Source organism: Fukomys damarensis, unplaced genomic scaffold, assembly GCF_012274545.1.
Source record: "Fukomys damarensis isolate Sample0158 unplaced genomic scaffold, DMR_v1.0_HiC HiC_scaffold_13, whole genome shotgun sequence".
In the NCBI taxonomy this organism is placed as follows: Eukaryota; Metazoa; Chordata; class Mammalia; order Rodentia; family Bathyergidae; genus Fukomys; species Fukomys damarensis.
The window spans coordinates 27,841,291-27,861,146 of record NW_022900925.1 but is presented as its reverse complement, the minus strand read 5'-3'; the positions used below and the strand labels follow the sequence as shown (position 1 = coordinate 27,861,146).

General features: G+C 49.3%; 1 protein-coding gene across 9 annotated transcripts in view; it reads right to left on the bottom strand.

The window, feature by feature from the left end:
* Positions 1 to 204: 204 nt before the first annotated feature.
* Ccdc182 (coiled-coil domain containing 182) overlaps positions 205 to 19,856 on the bottom strand; it is a 66,321-nt gene continuing 46,669 nt past the window's right edge. For 4 of the 9 annotated variants that reach the window (XM_033762953.1, XM_033762956.1, XM_033762955.1 and 1 more), the window contains 4 exons: positions 3,606 to 4,962; positions 2,100 to 2,267; positions 1,161 to 1,257; positions 205 to 985 (listed from right to left, as the gene is read on the bottom strand). In XM_033762953.1, coding sequence (XP_033618844.1) covers positions 512 to 973 — 462 coding nt within the window. In that variant the 5' untranslated portion in view covers positions 974 to 985; positions 1,161 to 1,257; positions 2,100 to 2,267; positions 3,606 to 4,962 and the 3' untranslated portion in view covers positions 205 to 511. Of the gene's footprint in view, positions 1,131 to 1,160; positions 1,740 to 2,099; positions 2,268 to 3,605; positions 4,963 to 6,685; positions 7,325 to 19,856 lie in introns of those variants that run through there. The other 5 variants (XM_033762952.1, XM_033762957.1, XM_033762958.1 and 2 more) reach the window with 5 other exon arrangements.

Sequence of the window (19,856 nt, the reverse complement as noted above, 5' to 3'; positions counted from 1 at the left end):
GCAAAGAAAAGCAAGAGATGACAGGCCTACATGGAAACAGACAGAGCAGCCAAACAGGCAAGCACAAGAATGACCAAAGTGGGGCCATCTGGGGCCCCTCTAGCCCACCCTTCTCCATAAACCCTACAAGGACAGGTCCCAATGACCGTGCATGGAGTGACAAAACATGAGAGAGTAGAGTCATTACAAGAAAAGTAGGTCTGTTCAAAACAATCCATTTAAGAATGCACAGGGAAAATGCTATACATCCGGGCAATATTATCTTCACAAACAGGAAACAGTTTGAGGTAAAGGTACAGGGTCCGACTTAGCACAGGGGTGCCTTCTTCCTTGATGAGGCTGGATAAATGGAACTTCACCCCCCAAAAAACCATAGTGAAGTCTTTTTGCCTCTTGGCAAGATGTTATTTTGGTAGAAGGAAAGCAACAGAAATGGGGAAGGGAAAGCAAGAGGGCAGGGCTTAGGATTTCTTTCCATTTGAAAATATCTTCCATTTGGTGAGCCCAGGGCTCATTCTGCCTGGCTCTTCCTGGCGGTGCCCAGTGTGTCATGGCCCCGGCTCAGAAGCATGCACTCCAGCCTCCTGCAGTGCTCCCGGAGCTGCTTCTCCCGTGGCAGCAGGAAGGTGAGCACCTTGTTGCGAACGATACCGCGGTCCTCCTCCTCCCTCAGCCGCTGCTTCACACGGGCCGCCTGCTCCTCTTGCTGGGCCAAGGCACCATTCATCTGGCAGAAGGCATCTTCCAGGTAATGGATGGACTTCAGCGCCTCCTGCTTAAAGTCCTCGAGTTCCCGTTGCACACCGGCCACCTTCTGCTGCAAAATCTCCAGGTCGGCCTGAGGTGGGAGGCAAGAAGGCCACGACTGGGAGAGAGAAAAGTCTCCTGAATGGAGGCCACTCTCCACCATCTTCTTCCCCTGTAAGGTATTCACCTTCATGAGAATGGATCCAGCCTGATAGAGGGGCTCCATCCTCTCACTTCCCTGTTGGATCAAGAGAGGGAGGTAAGAGATCACCCAGGTCAGTGAGTTCTTTTGACGAGAGAGGCACAATCTCCGGGAGTGGAAGGACCCAACCCACTGTGACATCGAGGCCCCATCAGCCAACCAGGAGGAGAGCCACGCTCATTTGCATATTATAGCTTCCTTGATCGGTTACCTGAAGATAGTTCTGCTCATCCTTCCAAGTTGTCTCCTGAAACTTGGATTCTCAACTTATCATCCTTCCAGAACCAGAAATCAAGCTCTCCTTCAACCTCCAAGAAAAACCAAGTTCCAGATCAGGGGAAAAACTGGCAAGACAAGTTGGTCCAGACCAGGCTCACAGACTGCAGAGACTTGGTGGTCACCCACCCTGACAAGGGGCCTGGAAGGTCTTGGGATGGTGTCTGGGCTTCAGCTCCTCACCAGTACAAAACAAGGTCACTGTAAGACATGTTGCCTAATCCTACATCTAGCCCTAAAGTGCTAAAAGAGCAATCTGATTCCATCCCCACACCCCTATAATGATGCTAGAATTTAGGTAATCTTTAAGTTGCGAGCAGTGTACTTAATTTTGCTGCATGGTACGTAACAGTGGCTGATTCAGTACATGCAGGGTAAAAATCAGTCTCTCAGGTCTATTCAGTAGATAACTTTCTGAGCACTCACTACATCCTGGGACCAGGGAACAAGTGAAAAAGTATCACATGGCACACACCCCTAGATATTGACCAACATGAGAAGAAAACATACTGAAGGTGCAACTTGCACTTTCTACCCGATGATTTTAACAAAGGAAGGTGTTTCTAACTAATCCATATTTGGGTCAGTTAAGAACAAATCTCCCTCTTGCAGATCAGCAAGGAGGACCTAGGTCTTGGACTTCCCAGATTCCAGAACTGTAAGGCAGTAAATCTGTGTTTTATTATACTTTGCTCAGCCTCTGGTATTTTGTTTTGTCACAGCACAGCAAAACAGGGCAAGGGATCCTAGACCTCTCCATGCCTAAGTGACACCAAGTGCTATTTCATCATCAGACCCAAGCACTCTAGCACCAAGCCACCTGGGCCAGAGTCCCAGGGCCACCACCTATAAATCATGTCTCTTCAACAATTACCTCATCTCCTTAGGCCTTGGTTTCCTTATCTATAAATTAAGGATATTCATTCCGTGGTGTGCAGCTCTCCCGGAAGGGAAAAAAAATCAAGCTCAAATGATCTGTTGCCGATTTCCATGGGGTAAATATTCCCAGCAGCATCACTCTCAAGCTCCCAACTCGATGTCACTGGAAAGAGACGCATGCAATGACTCCCATGAGCCGAGCAGCCGACTCTCACACCACAGAGCTCACACTGAGGGCTGCTGCCTATCTAGCGGGCTCGTGCAGCTATCCGAGAGGGGACTTTGCAGAGAAGTACATGGCTAGACTAAGGTGGATTTGTTTTTTCTTTTGCTTTGTTTTGTTTTTTTGTACCGAGAATTAAACTCGGGTCCTTGCACTTTCGAGGCAGGCAGCAGAACCACTGAGCTAAATCCCCAGCCTATGTTGGAATTTTTATCACAAGGTGCAAAAAGAAATCCCGAGGCAAACTGGAGGGAAGAACATTCGCTGGTCTAGGGAGTCGGGACCTGGAGTCTGGAAGCGCTGCGTGAGCCCAGGGCCCTCTCTGAGGCCGTCTCTCTGCGGACGTGGGATGTGCTTCTCAGCGGCCTTCTCCCTCTGTGTTCCTCGGGACCTTGTTCTTTCATAGCAAATCCCACGAGGATGAGACTGTGTGCTCCCCACCCTGTGTACCCTCGAGGGTCCTGCCTATGGCCCTGCACATAATGGCAGGGAGATAACTAGATGAAATTGAATCTGTTTCCGTAGGGTGCTATCAAATCCCAGGCACCCTTAGCTTTTCCGCTGACACGATGACACCTACTGGTCTGACCGAAAAAGGCATCTTCCTGATCCTCCTGCCTAAGAGCTGAGTCCCGGATTTATGATTTTAAAACAGCTTGGGACCTTGTGGTGGTCGTGTGTGTGTGTGTGTGTGTGTGTGTGTGTGTGTGTGTGGCACATAGCAGGTTCTCAGTAAACATTTCCTGAGTTAATAAAAGGAAGAATGTGCCTCTGTCTTCCAGGCTATCGTTTGAGTGTCTGTTTTTCCTTCCTGTTATTCTTGTGTCTTTCTGATTCTTTGCCTCTTTGTTTCCCATAGGGACTGGTGGAAGTCACAACCCAGAGCTGCGACAGACAAGTAGCAAAAGCCTAGATGGAATAGCAATTTCTCAATTTCCCTGGTGCTTTTTAATGAGGTTTCCGAATGCGTCTTAGAACCAGAGGGAAAACAGTACTGTTGCCCCCCTCCTCTTACCTGCCAGTCCAATTTCCATGATCAGTCACCTACGGCCAACCCCAGTCTGAAAATACTAAATGGAACATTCTAGAAACTAGCGGTGTAGACATTTAAAATTGCACGCCGCTCAGCATATGTGATTAAATATGGTGCCCTCCTGCTTCATCCCACCGGGGTGTCCACACCGCATATAGTGTCCACCTGTTATCCTGCTAGTAGCCATCTCAGCTCTCAGAGTATCGGTCCTGGTGTCACAGTGCTTATTTCCCAGTAACCCTTACCTTATTCAAAGATGGCCCCAAAGCACTACAGCAGCCATGCTGGCCATTTGGACGTGTCTGTTGGCAGAAGGGCCCAGGTTGGGTGACATCCTGAGACTTGCGGGCAATGTCCTCAGCTGGGTGATTTGATATGCATGTTCTGATGTCCACCTGGAAGTGTCACAATATCCCTCCTTATATCCTCGTGTGCAGGAAGGCCAAGCTGTTGGTTCTCTTCAAGATACCAAGAGACAGGAATCTGAATGCCTCCGGGACTTTCAGAAGGCCCCCTGCACCTGCTCTATTCCAGCAGTTCATGACATACCTGGGTCAGGGTAATGGAGGGGACAGGAGAAGTCTGCCAGCCCCACAGAGATCCCAGTTCCACCCCTGAGAGTCAGATCCAACCCAAATGGGATGGGGCTTGAAGAGACAGACTTTAATAGTTTCCTGGATGGGCACTGGGCACCACCTAGGATTGAGGGCCATTCCTGCTGCTCCAGGGCCAGGACTTGAGAGTGGAAATCCCATGGCATCCCTCCCTCCCTGGTGCTTTCTGCTTGTGAAATAAACCTTGGTCTTTTTTAGCCTCTGAAGAGACAGGACACAGATGCACCCCTGTAAAAGTGAGGAGCCCCTCAGAAGTGAAGCTCCTCAAACCCCATTAGTGACAATGGCATCCCCGGCCACTTCCAACCCATCCCTAGCCAGGGTCCCGGAGCTGGCTCAGGTTACCACAGTTCTTGTCCTGGGGGCTGGGTTGGGTAGGGTCCCCAATAACAGAACAAAATCAGGGTTCTGTATTTAAGCAAGAAAGAGGAAGGATGGGCAACTCTGTCTTTGGAGAAGAAGAATACTGTATATTACAAAAGAAGACTCGATGAAACATACACCATCCTGAAGATGAATGGCTTACATCAGATTTCAGTAGAGGGGGGGAAACTGTCTTCCAGGAGCCCTTTAAAACTGATCTATCTCTCCCTTCTCAAAGGGGGCAGAGAGGTGGAGGAGGAGGAGGAGGAGGAGATTGAGGAGGCCAGAAAAAAATCCAGAATTCAGAGAATTCTGTCACAAACCCCAAAGAGTGTGTGACTGGATACTTCTAGAGGAGACAGGACAACTTTTCCCAGAATTTCCTTTTCCTGTGCCTCCCATGGCAGCTCCACTGGCCCGGATGAGGGTGCTGACTATACAACCGGCACCTTCTCAGATGTGCCACAGTCTTCCATTCAGCCTTGTGCCCTCCATCCACCTATTCATCCAGCCCGCTGGTTTCAATCCATGCATTTGAGTACCTACCTTGTGTACACTGAGCTAGGCCATAGGCATTCAAGGGAGTGAACAAGTTAGAGGAGATCCTGCTCTTCGGTAGCTGGCCCTTTAGTGGAAGGGACAGAGGATAGAGTCAGCAGCTGACACACAAGACAACCCATTGGTCCCTGCTGGAAATAAGCAGGGCAAAGTGATAGAAAGCATGCTGAGCTCAGGGAGGAGCTTTGTGAGGTCAGGCATTTGGGGTAAAACAGAGAGAATAAAGAGAGCTGGAGATAATGTTTAAGAAGGAATTGTGTGCCCAGGCCCAGTGGTTCAGGCTTACGATATAATCCCAGCTACTCAAGAGGCTGAGGCAAGAGAATCATAGTACGAGGCCAGTGTGGGCCACTTAGTAAGACCTTATCTCAAAAGAAAAATTGAAAAGAGTTGGGGATGTAGCTCACTGTAGAGTACCCTGGATTTGATCCCTAGTACTGAACAAGAAAGGAAGGAGGGAAAGAAGAAAGGAAAGAAAAAAAAGAGGGGAAAGAGAAAGAAGAAGGAACCATAGTGGGAAGGCCTCGGGCAGGAAGGGCAGAGGGAACAGAGTGGACCCACGGCTCAGGCCCCACCAAGCAAGAGAAGGAAGTGAGGATGGAGCGCAGGGCTGGCAGGCTGAGGTGGGGGACAGCCGTGTGCAATTCCCACCTCTGCAGCTTCATTCCAGTCTAGGAAATGGGGACAAGCCTGGGATGCGGGCTTGGGGACCAGGTCCAAGAACAAAACTCAGTGCTGTTCACCATGATTAATTAACCCAGTGCCAGAGCCCCAAGGCGCAGTGCTAAAAATACCTGCTTCCCTCTGAGATGCGGCAGCTGCCACCCAGCAACTTTTAGCGGCGCCATTTGTCATAATTTGATGCTGCTAAGGAGTGTCCACAGGGCCATGTGTCTGCAAGAATCGGTCTCATCCGCAGCCCACCCGCCAGCTGGTCCTCAGAGCCCACCCTTGGCGCCTTCCTACCTCAGCCCCGCCTTAGCTGCCACCAGCTGCCTCCAACAAGTCCAGGTTTTCTCCTGGAACAGAATCAGCCCTACCTCCAGAGGTGGGAGCCAAAGCACCTTCTAGAGCAGCAGTGCACCCTCGGATGCCTTGTTTCACATCACTGCAGCCCTGCAATCCGGACTGCAGCCATCAATGGAGGCCTTGCCAGCCCAGGGTGGCGCTTTAATTAAAATATGTAAAACATGCTGGTGGGAGCTGGCGCCAAAGACAAGGGGCCCGCCTTGGACAGGACCAGTGCAGGGCAACCCCGACTCGGAGCTGGCCCTTCTCCAGCACCATCCACCTACTCCAGGGGCAAGAAACAGCCGGCTGAAAACATCTGCCACACCAAGTCAGTCCGCACAGGGGCCAAACATGCTGGGAAAGACTTGGAGCAGCTTCATCACCAGTGTTAGGGTTGGGGTGCTGCCCTCTCCTCTGAGCACTGATTTTCTTAAACAACCCACGGGGAAGCTGATGCCTGGACATTGATGCAAGCTCTAGCAAATCATCCATTTCCCAGACTGAGCAGCTCCCCACTGCAGGGTCCTTCAGGTTTTGTTTCTTTGTTTCAAGGAAGAGGGGTAGAAGCTGGATTGTTTAGGGCAGAGACAAGCAAGATGTTTGGTTTTGTTTTGTTTTGTTTTTTGCATATAGCATATGCAAACTCGGGAAAAAAAATCGAGGCCAAAATTTTCAATCGGGCTTTTTAAAAAAACATCAGGGAATGTGATATTTGCAAATTGTGTGAAACATCCTTTAAATTCATTTCCCCCACCACAGAAGGAATTCAGGATTCTTACGGAAATGTCAGGATCTGCAGATGTATCGTGTGCTGTGATCTGCCTCAGAGGTCAGGCCTGCAGCACAATCTCCATGGGATGACTGGGGGGAGCTTTGAGCAATTTGCGGGGCTGGGGAGACAAACCGGACACTGAGCCCAGCCAGAAACCGGGGACAGGAAAGCCCCATTAGGAGTCCCAGGTCTGGAGGAGAAAGGGAAAGGGCCCTGGGGAAGGACGGACGGGGCTGCAGGAGGAGACGCCATTTCTCCTCCCCACTCCCAGCCCCCACCCCAGAAGAATGAGGCGAGGGACGGGGTGTCCACCGGCTCCAAAGCAACCCCTCCTGAAGACCGCTGCACCCCTCGGGTGAGAGCCAGTGCTATGTCTGCGTGTCGGGGTGTCAGGCAGAATTATTTGAGCTTAAAAATCCAAATCCCCTCCTTCCTGGGTTACTTAACTGTCTGCCTGGCAAGGCAGGAGATTACTGGTGACAGATCCAGGGCCCGCTGGCCGCTCCAGACAGAGGAGCTTTGATCACCTGGAAAACTCCAGACACCAGGACTCCTAAGGATGAGTAATGAGCGCAAACGTCGGGAAGTTACCCAGCTCCGTGTGGCAGACACACCCTGCTCCCACGGAAGCCTGTGGAGCTTGGCCAGAGAGATGGGATGCAGTTGTCTAAGTGTCCCTCGGGAGGGCTTGACCCCAACTCCGAGCCCTGCTCAGCCCCACCCAGAGTCCTGCCTGCTCACTGATGAGGCGGAGAGGTTTCTAGTTTCCAGCGGTGTCTCTTACGGGGGTTGCTTAGCGGCCAGAATTTATATCTTTCAAGAGTACAGCCTCCACACTAATTCATTCATTCACTCAACACACATTTACCAGATGACTAAAACAGGCCAGGCACGGCCCTGGATGCGCAGGAGAAAAGACAGCTCCAATGGGCCTTTGATCCGAGAGGGATTTGCCATCTACCACGGAGACAGCATCACAAAGCTGTGGGATAAAAGCAGGCAGCGGGGCATTGAGACTCAGTAGGAGGGGACTCTGGACTGCTCTGTCCCTCGTGGCAGCAAAGAAGATGGAAGATCCCCAGGCTTGGGTTTCTGTCTGACCGTCAGAGTCCCCAGTCGAGCTGTACCTGTAGCACCTCCTTATGACCTCCTTCTGGGGTTTCCACCTACTGCGATGTTAGTTTGGGACTCAGTCAACCTTGAGTCCCCCTTCTTCCCATTTCCTTGTTCGTGGAAACAAACCCATAAGTTCTCGAGCTTGGGGATACATTCAGATCAACTGGGGAGTAAGTTTGACCATTTAAAAGATCTAGATCTCAGCCCCCAAGAGATTCTAATTCAGGTCTTAGGAGGATGGAGTTAGGGTGATCGACCATCTTGAGTGGCTCAGAACTGAGAGGGTTCCAGGATGTGAAACTGGGATAGTCCCAGGAAAATCGGGACAAGTTGGTCACTCTAACTTTAGCACTGTTAGTCCCTGCCCAGTGACACTCCTTTCTCTCTGGAGTCACAGAATCCCACCTTTAACCAGACAATAGCATGCTCACGCAAGGTGAGTGACTGGCCCAGCCCTGGGTGGTGAGTAGGGGTCATTCAGTAACTTTATTCCCTGTTGTTGTTGGATTACTTACTATGGACCTGTGCCCCACTACTAACCAATGAGTTGTAAAGGAAGTACTTATAGGAAGAACATCACACCTGAAGGAAAGAAGTGAGGCAAAAAAAGAGATGCCTGCCCTGTCTTCTGCCTTGGACAGAGTTGTGTGAGAACATGAGGGTTGGAACTGTTGCAGCCATTCTGCAATCAAGAAGCAAAAAACTGAAGGATAAAAATTCAGCTGTGCTAAGGATGAATGATTAGAATAACATGTTCATATCACTGAGGTCCTTTATCAACTGAAATTACCTTATCTCCAGTCTAATTGTTATGTGAGTGAATATTTGTCTTGCTCAAACAACGGTTATCTAGTACTCTGTTAATTATATCCCAAAACACTGTGTTAAAAACAAGGACCTAAAAAAATCATTTCTAAACATGATCCGTCAAATCATTCTGATGCCTTCTTCTAATCAGCTAATCCACTGATTCCCAAAAGGTAGTCCAGAAACCCCAGCATCACCTGGGAACCTGTTAGAAATGCACGTTCTCAAGCCCCCTCAGACCTTCTGAATCAGAAACTCTGAGAGCTTGGGTTCTGAAGCCTTGTGTCGTAGCAAGCCTTCCAGATGATTCTGACCATTGCTAAAGTTTAAGAAGCCTTCAGCCAATCAACGCTGGAGACTCTGGATAATACCAGACCCCTAAAATTTCTGATGGGACTTTTAGACTTAACCCAGACCACAGCTGCTTCTTATTGTCTGAAAAATAAAGCAGCATGTCTTCTCACCTTCTGCCTTTTTCCTCCTTTCTGCCCTGGGTTCAATTTCTAGCACTAAGAAAACAAAAAGAAATGAAACATTGCTTCCTCCGTCCTCCCTAGAGCTCCCACAGGCAGTCTCCCTTGAGCTGGACGTTTGGGCCACATGGTGAAGGAGGGGAGGGGGAGAGCTCTTTGTACTGGGCGAACATGGCCAAGTCAGCGGTGAGGAAAGGAGAAAGGATGTTCGGTGCCTCTGGGAAGTAGCCCTGGGTGTTTTCAGCCCCACAAAGGCCCACTCGGATGTCATCTCATCACGCAGCAGCCGGGCAGGGAAGGGAAGAGAAGAGGCAGCCCAGGCAACTCTGCCTTCTCCCTGCCCTAGGGAGCTCTACCCTGGCTGGCTTTTTATACTCTAGATGACCCTATCTCTCAACACAATTAATTAATCCAAGCTCCAGTAAGAGACCAAAGGTAGCCCAGCATGGTGACATGTGCCTGAGATACCAGCTACTCAGGAGGCTGAGGCAGGAAGATTACAAGTCCAAGGCCAGCCTGGGTGACTTACTGAGATCCTGTCTCGAGAAAATAAAAAAGCTGGGAATGTGGCTCAATGGTAGAGCATTTCTGGGTCCCTGGGTTCACTCCCTAGTCACACACAATCTAAAGGCAGAAACTGAACAAGAGACTTCATGTTATGAGGCTCATCCATTCTCAGCTATATAAGAAACGATAAACTCCCTCACTACATCTCTTCTTTGGAATTTTTTCCTCTCCTCCCCATTCCCCTCCCCTTCCCACCCTTCTTTCTGCTTCTCTTCCTCCCCTTCTTCCTCCTTTATCTTCTTTTCTGTACTAGAAATCAAACTAGGGCCTTTGCACTGTGACACATCTGCAGCCCTTTTTTAAATTTTTCAGCACAAATTCTTGTTAAATTGCTAAGGCTGAGCTCCCACTTGCTATTCTCCTGCCTCAGTCTCCCAGAGTGCTGGGGTTATAGCCATTTCTCTCTCTCTCTCTCTCTCTCTCTCTCTCTCTCTCTCTCTCTATGCAGCTGAGGCTGGCCTCAAAATCATGGCAATCCTCTTGCCTCAGCCTCCTGAGTACTGGAATTATAAATGTACACCACCATGCCTGGCTCAGGAATATTTTCAGCATTTGACTATGCTCCTGAATTTATTATTCTTCTTCAAACAGTGAAATGATCATGCAGTCAGCATGCTATGAATAATTTTGTTTAAATAAATAACAATTCCTACTACTGACTTAGCATTTTCCATGTGGTGCCAGGTACGAGGACTTTCCATGTATCAAGCACTCATGGCTGAGCTGCCGAGGATCTTCTTTGTCCAAGCTCAGCTGGGACATGAGTCCTACAAAGCAACTCACTTCTGTCCATCTCCCACCATTATTACCCAATAAGGCAAGGGTGGCTTAAATATCTAAACATCTGCACCAGTTCTTCGAGGTCCACGTTGGCAACACTACCCACAATGCCCCACTGGCCAGCAGCACCTGGGGAAGGCGGAGAATGCTGCTCATCAGCCAAGGTCACACACAGGGAGGACAGGCAGTGGCTTGAAAGGGCTTTCTCAGAATCAAAGACTGGGCCAAAGTCCCGCCTCCCCTGTCTCCTCTGAGTCCACTTGTCCCTGGCCCCCACTGCCATTAGTCTTGGGTTGGGCTCGTGTCTCAGAAGGCTGCCCTCGGCCCCCTCTGTCTTCAGTCTCCCAACAATCCGAGCTGCTTCCAGGAGGAGCGCTGTCTGCTGGCTTTTGGGTCTCGCTCACACCCACAGGCAGACTCCTGCACCTCTCCCAAGGTCATTGTCCTTGACATGCGGTTGGCGTAACTCACAATGAACACTTTCCACTTGGCTTTGTTTCTACCATGGCCTACATACCAAATGGTCCCTCTTGGTAGGAAAATTATATGGCATTACTACTAGGAATCAGGGCAAGCAGCTACACCTGAAAAGGCCAGTTAGTGGAAACGGGGATTTTACAGTTTCCCTATAGGAGCAGAGCACCAGGAAAGTTCACGGGGAACTAAGCAAAGAATGGCCAACTCCCACTGGGTTTGCAATTGTGCTTGTAGTCAAGATTTTGGAGCCCAGTGGGCCTCAATGTTGCCTGATAGCCAGGTAATGCCCACTTTACACAGCCTCCTTTCACAGTCATTCTTTTGCCAAAAGGCCAGGTACTCAGACATCCCCCACACCCCCAGACACTGTAAACCCAGAAGATGGGATGCACAACTCCAAGAGGGCCCATGGGGCTGGCTTTTAAATCTCCCTTCATTGGATTCCTAGTGCTGGAGTTGAGAGGAGTCAAATGGTGCCTCGGGTTGGAGATGATGGGTGAGCAGGGGTTGGTGGAGGCTCAGAGGAATGCTCTGGGAACCCAGTGTTCTGGGACAGGGAAAAGGCTCGCTGCCAGGAGCCATGCAGACTTGCAAAGCCCAGGAGCAGGCCAGGCGGGTGCGGGCCCCACCTCAGACACACAGCCCAGAGTAACAAGGCCTCCGGGAATCAGTCAACCTGAGCAGGACACCCCATTCTTTCTGAGCAGCTCCCTTCTCTCCCTCTGTTCTTGCCAGGGGAGGCCAGAGTTCACATCAAATGTCATTAATCATCTTCCTGGGGCTTGAGGGCTTATTGGACAGTCCTATTAATCAGAGGCCTATCACACCCACAGCTGGCTGGGTCGCCATTGTCCTGTTCCTCACCTATCATAGAAAGATTAGATTATCAGTGACAACTTAGACACCCTTTGAGTCACAGGAAAGCTAGAGAATGGGGTTGCTTTTATTTTATTTTTTTTGTTTATCCTCCTGATTTGAGGATGAGCTGTTTCTCGTCTTGTCACACTGCGTCTTTTTCTTTAAAGAATCAGCTTTAAGAATCCAATTTGCCAAAATGGACAATCATTGGCAAATCCATAAAGGAGAGAGAGAAAGTGGGGGGAAGCTCTCGGAGACTTTATCAAAAAAGGTAAAAATAAAGCAGAAGGCTTTAAATGGGGCCTGGAAGGATTAGAAAATACACTGCATCTGACAACAATGAATCTCTGGGAAGCAGGAGCTGTTTTACAAAAAGAACTGACAGAGATTTGTCAAAGGGGAAGCTGGAGACCCACACACTGGGGTCCATCCACCCCCTCTTCAGGAGTGGATTCAGAGACCTGGGATCAAATCAGACTGTGATGTCTTCTGAGCTCCCTCCTAACTTTCCCCTGACCCATATATAATAGCACAGCAAAGCAGCCGAGCAACGTAGCACACAGAACTCAGTCCCCCACCCCACCTCCAAAGGAGGTGGCTCAGTCATTTGGCCGCTACTCAGCCACCCAGGCTGAGACCAAGTGAGCCAGGAAATGCCAAATGGAGGAAGATGGGCAGGGCCTTGGTGACCCAACTGTGGGATCCAGAGGCTACCGCCTCAGATGCCTTGGGCAACAGTGGCTGGGGACACAGGCTGAGGGTAAACCTTGTTGTACTGTGGGACGGGAGTTCAAGTCCATCTGCTCTTCCAGGTGTCTTGAAAGTCTGCAGACCTGGGCTCCAATGTGAATTCTAAGTGTTGACAACTTATACAAAAACTTTTTTTTTTCAAATCCTCATGGGTGCTAAATGAAACCCCTAAGTGGGTCCTATGTGGCTCCGGGTCTGGCATTTTAGTTGCTGACCTAATTCACCACCTCCAGGCACACAAGGACTAGGTGGTTTAGAGCCTGGTTCAAACTCCAGTGTTCTGTGCTTCAGCCATGAGTCTGCGAACCCAAGTTACCTTTTCAAATCCCGGCTCTGCCACTAACTAGCTGTGTGACCTCAGGTAAAGTACTTGACTTCTCTGAGTCTCTATCTCCTTTTTAAAATGGGGTGATAATATCAACCTCAAGAGGTTGCTGTGAAGATTAAAGGTGTCATAGAACAGAGAAGAATGGCAGTTGTAAATTGTCATTGTGTCATGTAATCATGTTTTATTACATCTTCAAAAGAGCCTAGGTGGAGGCACAACATTTTAGAAAGTTGAATTTAGTCTGACCATCTTAATTTTGGCAAGAAAAATAAAAAAGAAGGTCCAGAGTTAAACAAAAAGTTTATCTTCTGCAGCGGGCACAATCGTGCCCACCTAAAGATGTGACTCCCACACCCCTGGGCCAAACATCTCTTTTCCTACCATGACTTCACTGGAAATGAGGAAAGTTTCTGTTATAAATGCTTTTAACGGCAGAGCCACGCAAGACTTTGGGGTCCCAAATATGTCACCAACATCAGCGCAGTTAACACAGAATTACATGTCCACCCCTGTGCTCATTAAAGAAAGATTTGTGAGACAACTCAGGCAATGTTTGTCCACTGCAAGTTTGAGACCAGCTTCATCTTTTAAAAGGATTGTTTCCCAAGGCAGCTGATGCTTATTAGTGAGAGGTTGAGCCTCAAAGATCTTCGGGTATTTCGGGAAAGACCTTGGATGTGGCCAAGCCAGTTGGTCATTTGTGCAAATCAAACGTGTTAACTGTTGGAGAGATCTGACAGGTATCATGTCTGCCTTTATTCGGTGATTCATGAAAGGCTGCTAGAGGTGTCTGTGTGGAGTGAGAGGCTGGGATTTGGTGCTTTGATAGATTCCGAGACAGATCCTGACTCCTCACTCAGCTCCAAGGCCTTGGGCTAGATTCTTAAACTCTCGGAGTCTCCATTTATTCGTGTGTGAAATGAGGGTAATAAAACCTACTTCATGGGACTTTGTGAGAATTAAACAGAAAATGTATGTGCTAAGCAACTGCAAGCTGCCTCCCAGCCCGCTGCAGTGCCTCTAGAAGATGGCACTCACCCGTGGACAGGTGTTCACTGAGCAACTCCTATATGAAGTCCCTGTTAAGTGCCAGGAAGAATCAGCTCAGGGCCAAATTCAGGTTTATGCCAGATGAGAGGAGAGAACAATGAATATGTCCATGCTTTACGCTTCTGATTCGAAGGCTAAGTGCTAGGTTGTTTGAATGAAAGTTTGATCTGAAATTTGATCTGAAGTTGGAGACCTGGTTCCAGCATAAGGAGATTGTGTGTGTGTGTGTGTGTGTGTGTGTGTGTAGCTTTCCTGACCTTTCTGTAAATTTCCAGCAACCTGATGCCATCCAAGACAGGGGAAACAAGAAGATACTGCCCAAAGCATTGGGCTAGGATGAAGACCTAGACCTTAAAGGACACTAGGAAGAGAAGTGTTCCCCGACCGGGACTGTCATCTAGGTTACAAAGATGACTGACATCATTGCCAAGTAGGAATCGGAAGAGGCATGGATCTGAAACTTGAAAGAGAGGACAATGACAGCCAGTGTCCATCAGGCACTGACTCTGAGCTAAGCCTGCTGCCTGAAGCTTCACATCCCACATCTCACCCACTTCTCACTCAAGCCATGTGAAGCAGATAAAATCATTATCGTAGCTGAGACTGCTATTGCCCAAGACCACATGGCTCCCACAGCACTCAGATCTGAAAGTGGGATGCCCACGGCAGAAACTGCTGGTCACGTGGCTTACCCAAATGCACCTGAGAACCCCAACAGCCAGGCCTCCACTCCATCCTGCCATAGGGCAAAAGCCACCTTGCACCTGGCAAAGACATACTTTTAAACAGAGGCTGTTGTATCCCTCTTGGGGCCCTTTTTCTGCACAGGGGCTTCTAGAGGCCACATGAGTCTGGGTTCTAAGCCTGCAGGAGCAGCACATGTGTGCACACATGTTTACAGATCCTAAACTGCATATATGAGGCCTGGTACTTGGCCCAGGCAGGGAGATCAGCCTGTCTTCTCAAGGTCCTCAGCCCACCCCATGTGTCCTTGGATCTGCCCCCTGCTGGGCTGCTACAGCTAAGGGAAGACAAACTGACCACCCATCTGCATGGACTGTGTCCTTGGCTTTGATGACCTTACAAAGGCTGTTACCAGAAGTGCCGTTCAGGTTTGTGGCTGATCCTTCCAGGGACAAGAAGAAAGGCAAAGATAAATAGCTGCAACCTAAAATAAGTATATGGGCAACCAAGAGAGAGACTGAGGTCTCAAGAACCAAATGGAGGATTGGTAAGCTTTCAGCCACCTGAAATTGTGGCGCTTTCCCCCTCATGCTTAATAAAAGCTGACAGCCTGCATTGTTCTGCTGAGACAAGGTAGCTGCATCCCAGTGATAGGGTGAGGGGAACAGGGGACAAAAGCAGTAGCACCGAGGAGGGGACAGAAGGAGGGGTCAAAAATAAAGAGTGAGGATTGGTGGGGGGCGGCTCTTAATGGGGGCGCTGGCAGAAGACCCTGGGAACGGCAAGCACTGACAGTAGAGACCAGGGGCTCCAGATGGCTTTTTGTCTCCATGCAATAAAAAATGTGATCTGACAGGCCCTGGGATGGGACTCTAGAAACAAAAGTCTGCGGGGGGGGGGCAGTGGGCAGTGGGCCAGGTTAAAGGTATCAGAGTCAGGAAAAGACAAAAAGAAGTGGCCGTATCTTCAAGCAATTACAGGCTTTGCAAATGCCATTTCATTCCAGAGGTGCAAAGCAGGGACAAAGCCAGTTGCTCCGTGGCCTTGGTAGAGACAAGGAATCGGAAAAGCACTGGACACTTGGCCTCTGAAGAAAGGCGAGACTTTGCCAGTTAACTACGGATGTGAGCTCTCTACACGCACATCCTCCCCTCCCCAAGTCATTAGGGGATGATGTAAAGATACAGGGCTTCCTGGTGCAATTTAATTGCTCATAGACCAAAAAGTGATGAGCTCCGTCGAATTGCACAGACGTTCTGCAGGAGACCAGCTGCCGTCTTAATGTGGCTTCTCGGGGTCCACACACCCCCACCTGCTTCACCAGAACCTCACAGACACCCAGGGAAACAGCAGCACCTCTGTGGCCTCTGATGCAGGCTGTCGCTTTTCATTAAGTAATCTCTGCCTTTCAGATCACTGCATGTTTTCTTCCCAAAGGTCTCGGTTGCTATGTGGGCCCAGCATACAGCAGGTTCCCGATAAATATTCAACAGTGGGTGCTGGCTGTGTCTCCAGACCTCACTGCAGGGGATGACTTGTCACCCACTTGGCAGGAAATTTAAAGTGTGACAGGTTAGGGGTTCTCGGGCAGTGTAAAAGGACAGGGAGGTAGTGGGCATTGGGAAGGACCTCTCATTGAGGCAAAAACTGTAAAGCCAGAAGACACACAATTCTGGTGATGATGTGGGGAGACAGCACTCTCACTCCGTGGTAGACAGAGAAGATGCAAATACAATGTGTTCATCCTGATCAAAGTAGAGGTGCATACCCGTGGCCCAGTGATCCCTGGAATACACAAGACAACAGTAGCCGGCTCTATGCGAAGTTGTAAATGAGGTGTTTGTGGCAAAATGGTTCATGATAAAGAGAAATACTCTGAAATATTCATCACTAGGGTAACTGAATGTACCACAGTGGACTACTCCACAGTTATTAAAAAATAACGTGCTGGGCTATAGCTCAGTGGTAGAGCACATGCTTAGCACTTGTGAAACAACAATGATAATAATGAAGTCAATATTCACCTTATGGTACAGAAAGATCTTTAAGGTAGATCGTTAAGTGAAAAAAAAAATCTAGTCAAAAACAGTACATACAATATACCATGTACTAAAGTTATGCATATGTAGTGGTTACTTCTGGAGGGTTGGGGGAAATGAGACACTGGGAAGAGGATTGCCAAGGAGCTCTTCAACATTTCATTTTGCAATTTTTATATGGAAATTGTCCATGTATTGTTCACACAAAGTTTAAAACATACAGCCAGCAAACATCAATGCATTTGAAATATGGATTTTGGAGTCTGATCAGACCATAGGCCCCAGCTCCACCCGTCTCTCTGTTTATGACTTCTGGCAAACTGCCCTGGTTAGCTGAGCTCAGGTTCCTGGCACTGCAGGCAGGGGTAGTCACAGTCCCTACCCACAGGGCCTCGGGAGACTTGGGTGAAATTTGCAGAGAAGACCTCAGTGCCTGATGCACACTTAGCACTCTGTAAAGAGTAACAATAATGTCACCAGAATGCTTCTCAGTGTTCCTCAGGAGTGGGGAAGGGCAAGGGAGGAAGCACAGGAGCCCAAATTGCTCAAGAAGCCCAAGTCTCAGAGGTGCTGAGAATATCTGTACACTGAAGATGCAAAGGGACTCTGGATGTGTGTTATTTCCTTGTCGTCCCTGGGACGGTCAGTTCTGGGTGGAACCTTCTTACCCAGGTCTTCAGAGCTCAGATAACAGAGACAAGAGTTGAACTCTGGGCCCCAAGGACAATGTCACAAAAGATGTCCCATTCACCTTTGGAGATGGTGAAGTAGAGGACGGTGCTGGATGCCTCTTTTCAAGAGTTACCTCCTAGTCTGGGCTTCTAACTGAATATGGGCCTTTGCCATCATAGGGCTCTGCTTTCATTGGGCACATGTTCCAGTCTCCAGAAGAATGGCAGGCTGGAAAAGCTGTCACTAGAGCAAGGAACCCAGCAGACAGAAGGTTGACTGCCATTCTTTTGGGCTTGTGAATTACCTGACAAAGATGAAAATTAGAGAGAAGTGAGGTGCACCCCTAAGCACGTAGAGTATATCCCTCACAGCGAAGCCCCTCAGAATGGCCTGGGAGAGATAAGCACAACAGCCCCTTGGGTGTCTGTTTCGTTCTAAGCCTAGAAAAGGCTATTGTTCTTCTAAAGACAGATGGCAAATGAGGGGCCCAGGACTGTGAGAAAAGTACCAGGCAGCCTACCTGCTTAACTTAAAATCATTTAGCAGCCATCTTAAAATGGAAAGAGACAGGTGAAATTAATACATTTTATGTACATCCAATACATCTAAAATATCACTGAGCATATAATGTATATAAAATTATTGGGGTAGTCTGCATTCTTCTTTCAGGTTTTTTGAGACAGGGTCTCGCTCTGTAACTTAAACTGGTCTTGAACTCACTATGTAGCCCAGGCTGGCCTCCAACTCTCAGCAATCTTCTTGTCTCAGCCTCCTGAGCCCTGGGATTACAGGCGTGCGCCACCACGCCTGGCCACATTCTCCTTTTGTGTGCTAAATCTTCCGGTCGGCTGTGGCCTTTACTCTCTCGGCACATCTCAGCCAGGACCAAGCATGTGTCAGACCCTCAGTAACTGGTAGCTAGCAGCCTCGGCATGGGACAGTGTAGCTGTAAGCTTCTGGCCTCTGGGGTTTCCTCTCAGAGTCCGGCTGAAATCGCAAGGAGCACATGCTTTGGGTTCAGGTTGTGTGGGCACAGATTGGAGGCCCAAGAGAGAACCTGGGATTGGTAGGTGGGAGAATTGGATGGGACAGGAAATGACAAACTTTCGAGCCTGGTGGGACTGTGCCAAGGAAGAGCTGCAGCCACCCCAGGGGACACAGAGAACTCAGGGAAGGGGTAGGAGAAACCGCCCCATAGGGCCACGGCTGTGTGGGCCCTAATGAAGGCCTGGCCAGCTCACTAGCAAGCTCAGCCTGCAGACTCCAGCAAGGAGCCTCTTCCTTCCATCAGAGGACCCACAGTCCTGCGAGCTTGGCCAGGGAAGAACAGAGCTGCACCTGTTGCTTTTCCCGTAGGCAGCACCTCCAGCTCAAGGCTTTGTTCTTCTCAAGACAAAGAGAGCAACGCAAGCCTGAGAAGACAGCATAGAGCATAACAGCAGTGAGGAGATGACCACCTCGCTGGGGTTTGGCATCCAGTCTCTGCCCCCAGACTCACTAGTGCATGACTTCAGGAAAATCGCTTTCTGAGTCTCAATTTCCCCAGCTACAAAACGGACACACTAGTTGTACCAGCCCCTGTGCTTACCTCCTGGCCATTCAAGGGTGTTACAGGAAACAGTGCCACATGCAGACAGGACACTCCTCCGGACACTGGAGCAGAAGGCTGCCCAGTGCCTGGCCCCACCTACCCCTGGTCTGGTGACTCCCGATCCAGTGCTCATTCTGTGACTCATCTGAAGACATTTCTGATTAGCCTGTAAGGTCACATTCTTTTCACTTTCTCTCTATTGATATTTACTTATTTTTAGTTTCTATTGTCACTGTTTCTCCTTCTAACCAAGAGGTAGGGCAAAGCTTTAAGAAGAGTTTCTTTCCATCAAGCTCATCCTCCCAAGAGACGCAGGCTACGGCAGAGCAGCTTGAAGCCAGGGCTGCAGAGAATACAGCGTGGTAGGGTTGGTGCTCAGAGCCTGAGAGAGGCCCCATTCGGTGGGTGAGGGGTGGGGCGGGGCGGGAGTGTCTGTGGGATGCTGGGCTGGGCTGACTCCCCCACTTAGAGAAGCCTGCTTCCTTTGGAGACTCTGCAAGAGTCTAGAAGTCACCCCTGTCCAGAAGAGGACAGAGTTCTCATTCTCAGGGCCAGGGAGCAGACTGGCATAGACAATGAGGCCTCCATACTTCTCCTCTGGGGCCAGGACAAACATATCATGTTTCCCTCCTTTGGTTTGTTTTGCTTTGTTCAGAAACGGACTTGCTGTGTAACCCAGGTTTGCCTTGACCTCAGATCTTCCTGACTCAGCCTTCCAAGTGCTTGATTTACAGGCTTGAGCCACCACATTCAGCAATAATTTTCCTCTTAATCTGTGCCCAGCAAGCAACCTGGGAAGTGACCTTGTCCTCTTTGTTTTGCAAGAGATAAAACTGAGGCAGAAAGAGGAGAAGAAAGAGGCTCGAAGTCACACAGCTGGAGAGAAGTTGAACCAGGATTGACACAGCTGATTGGAGAAGCTGATGGGTAGAAGAGCAAGAAAAAGATGAGGCAAGAGGAGGAGACAAGATAGGGTTTCTAAAGTA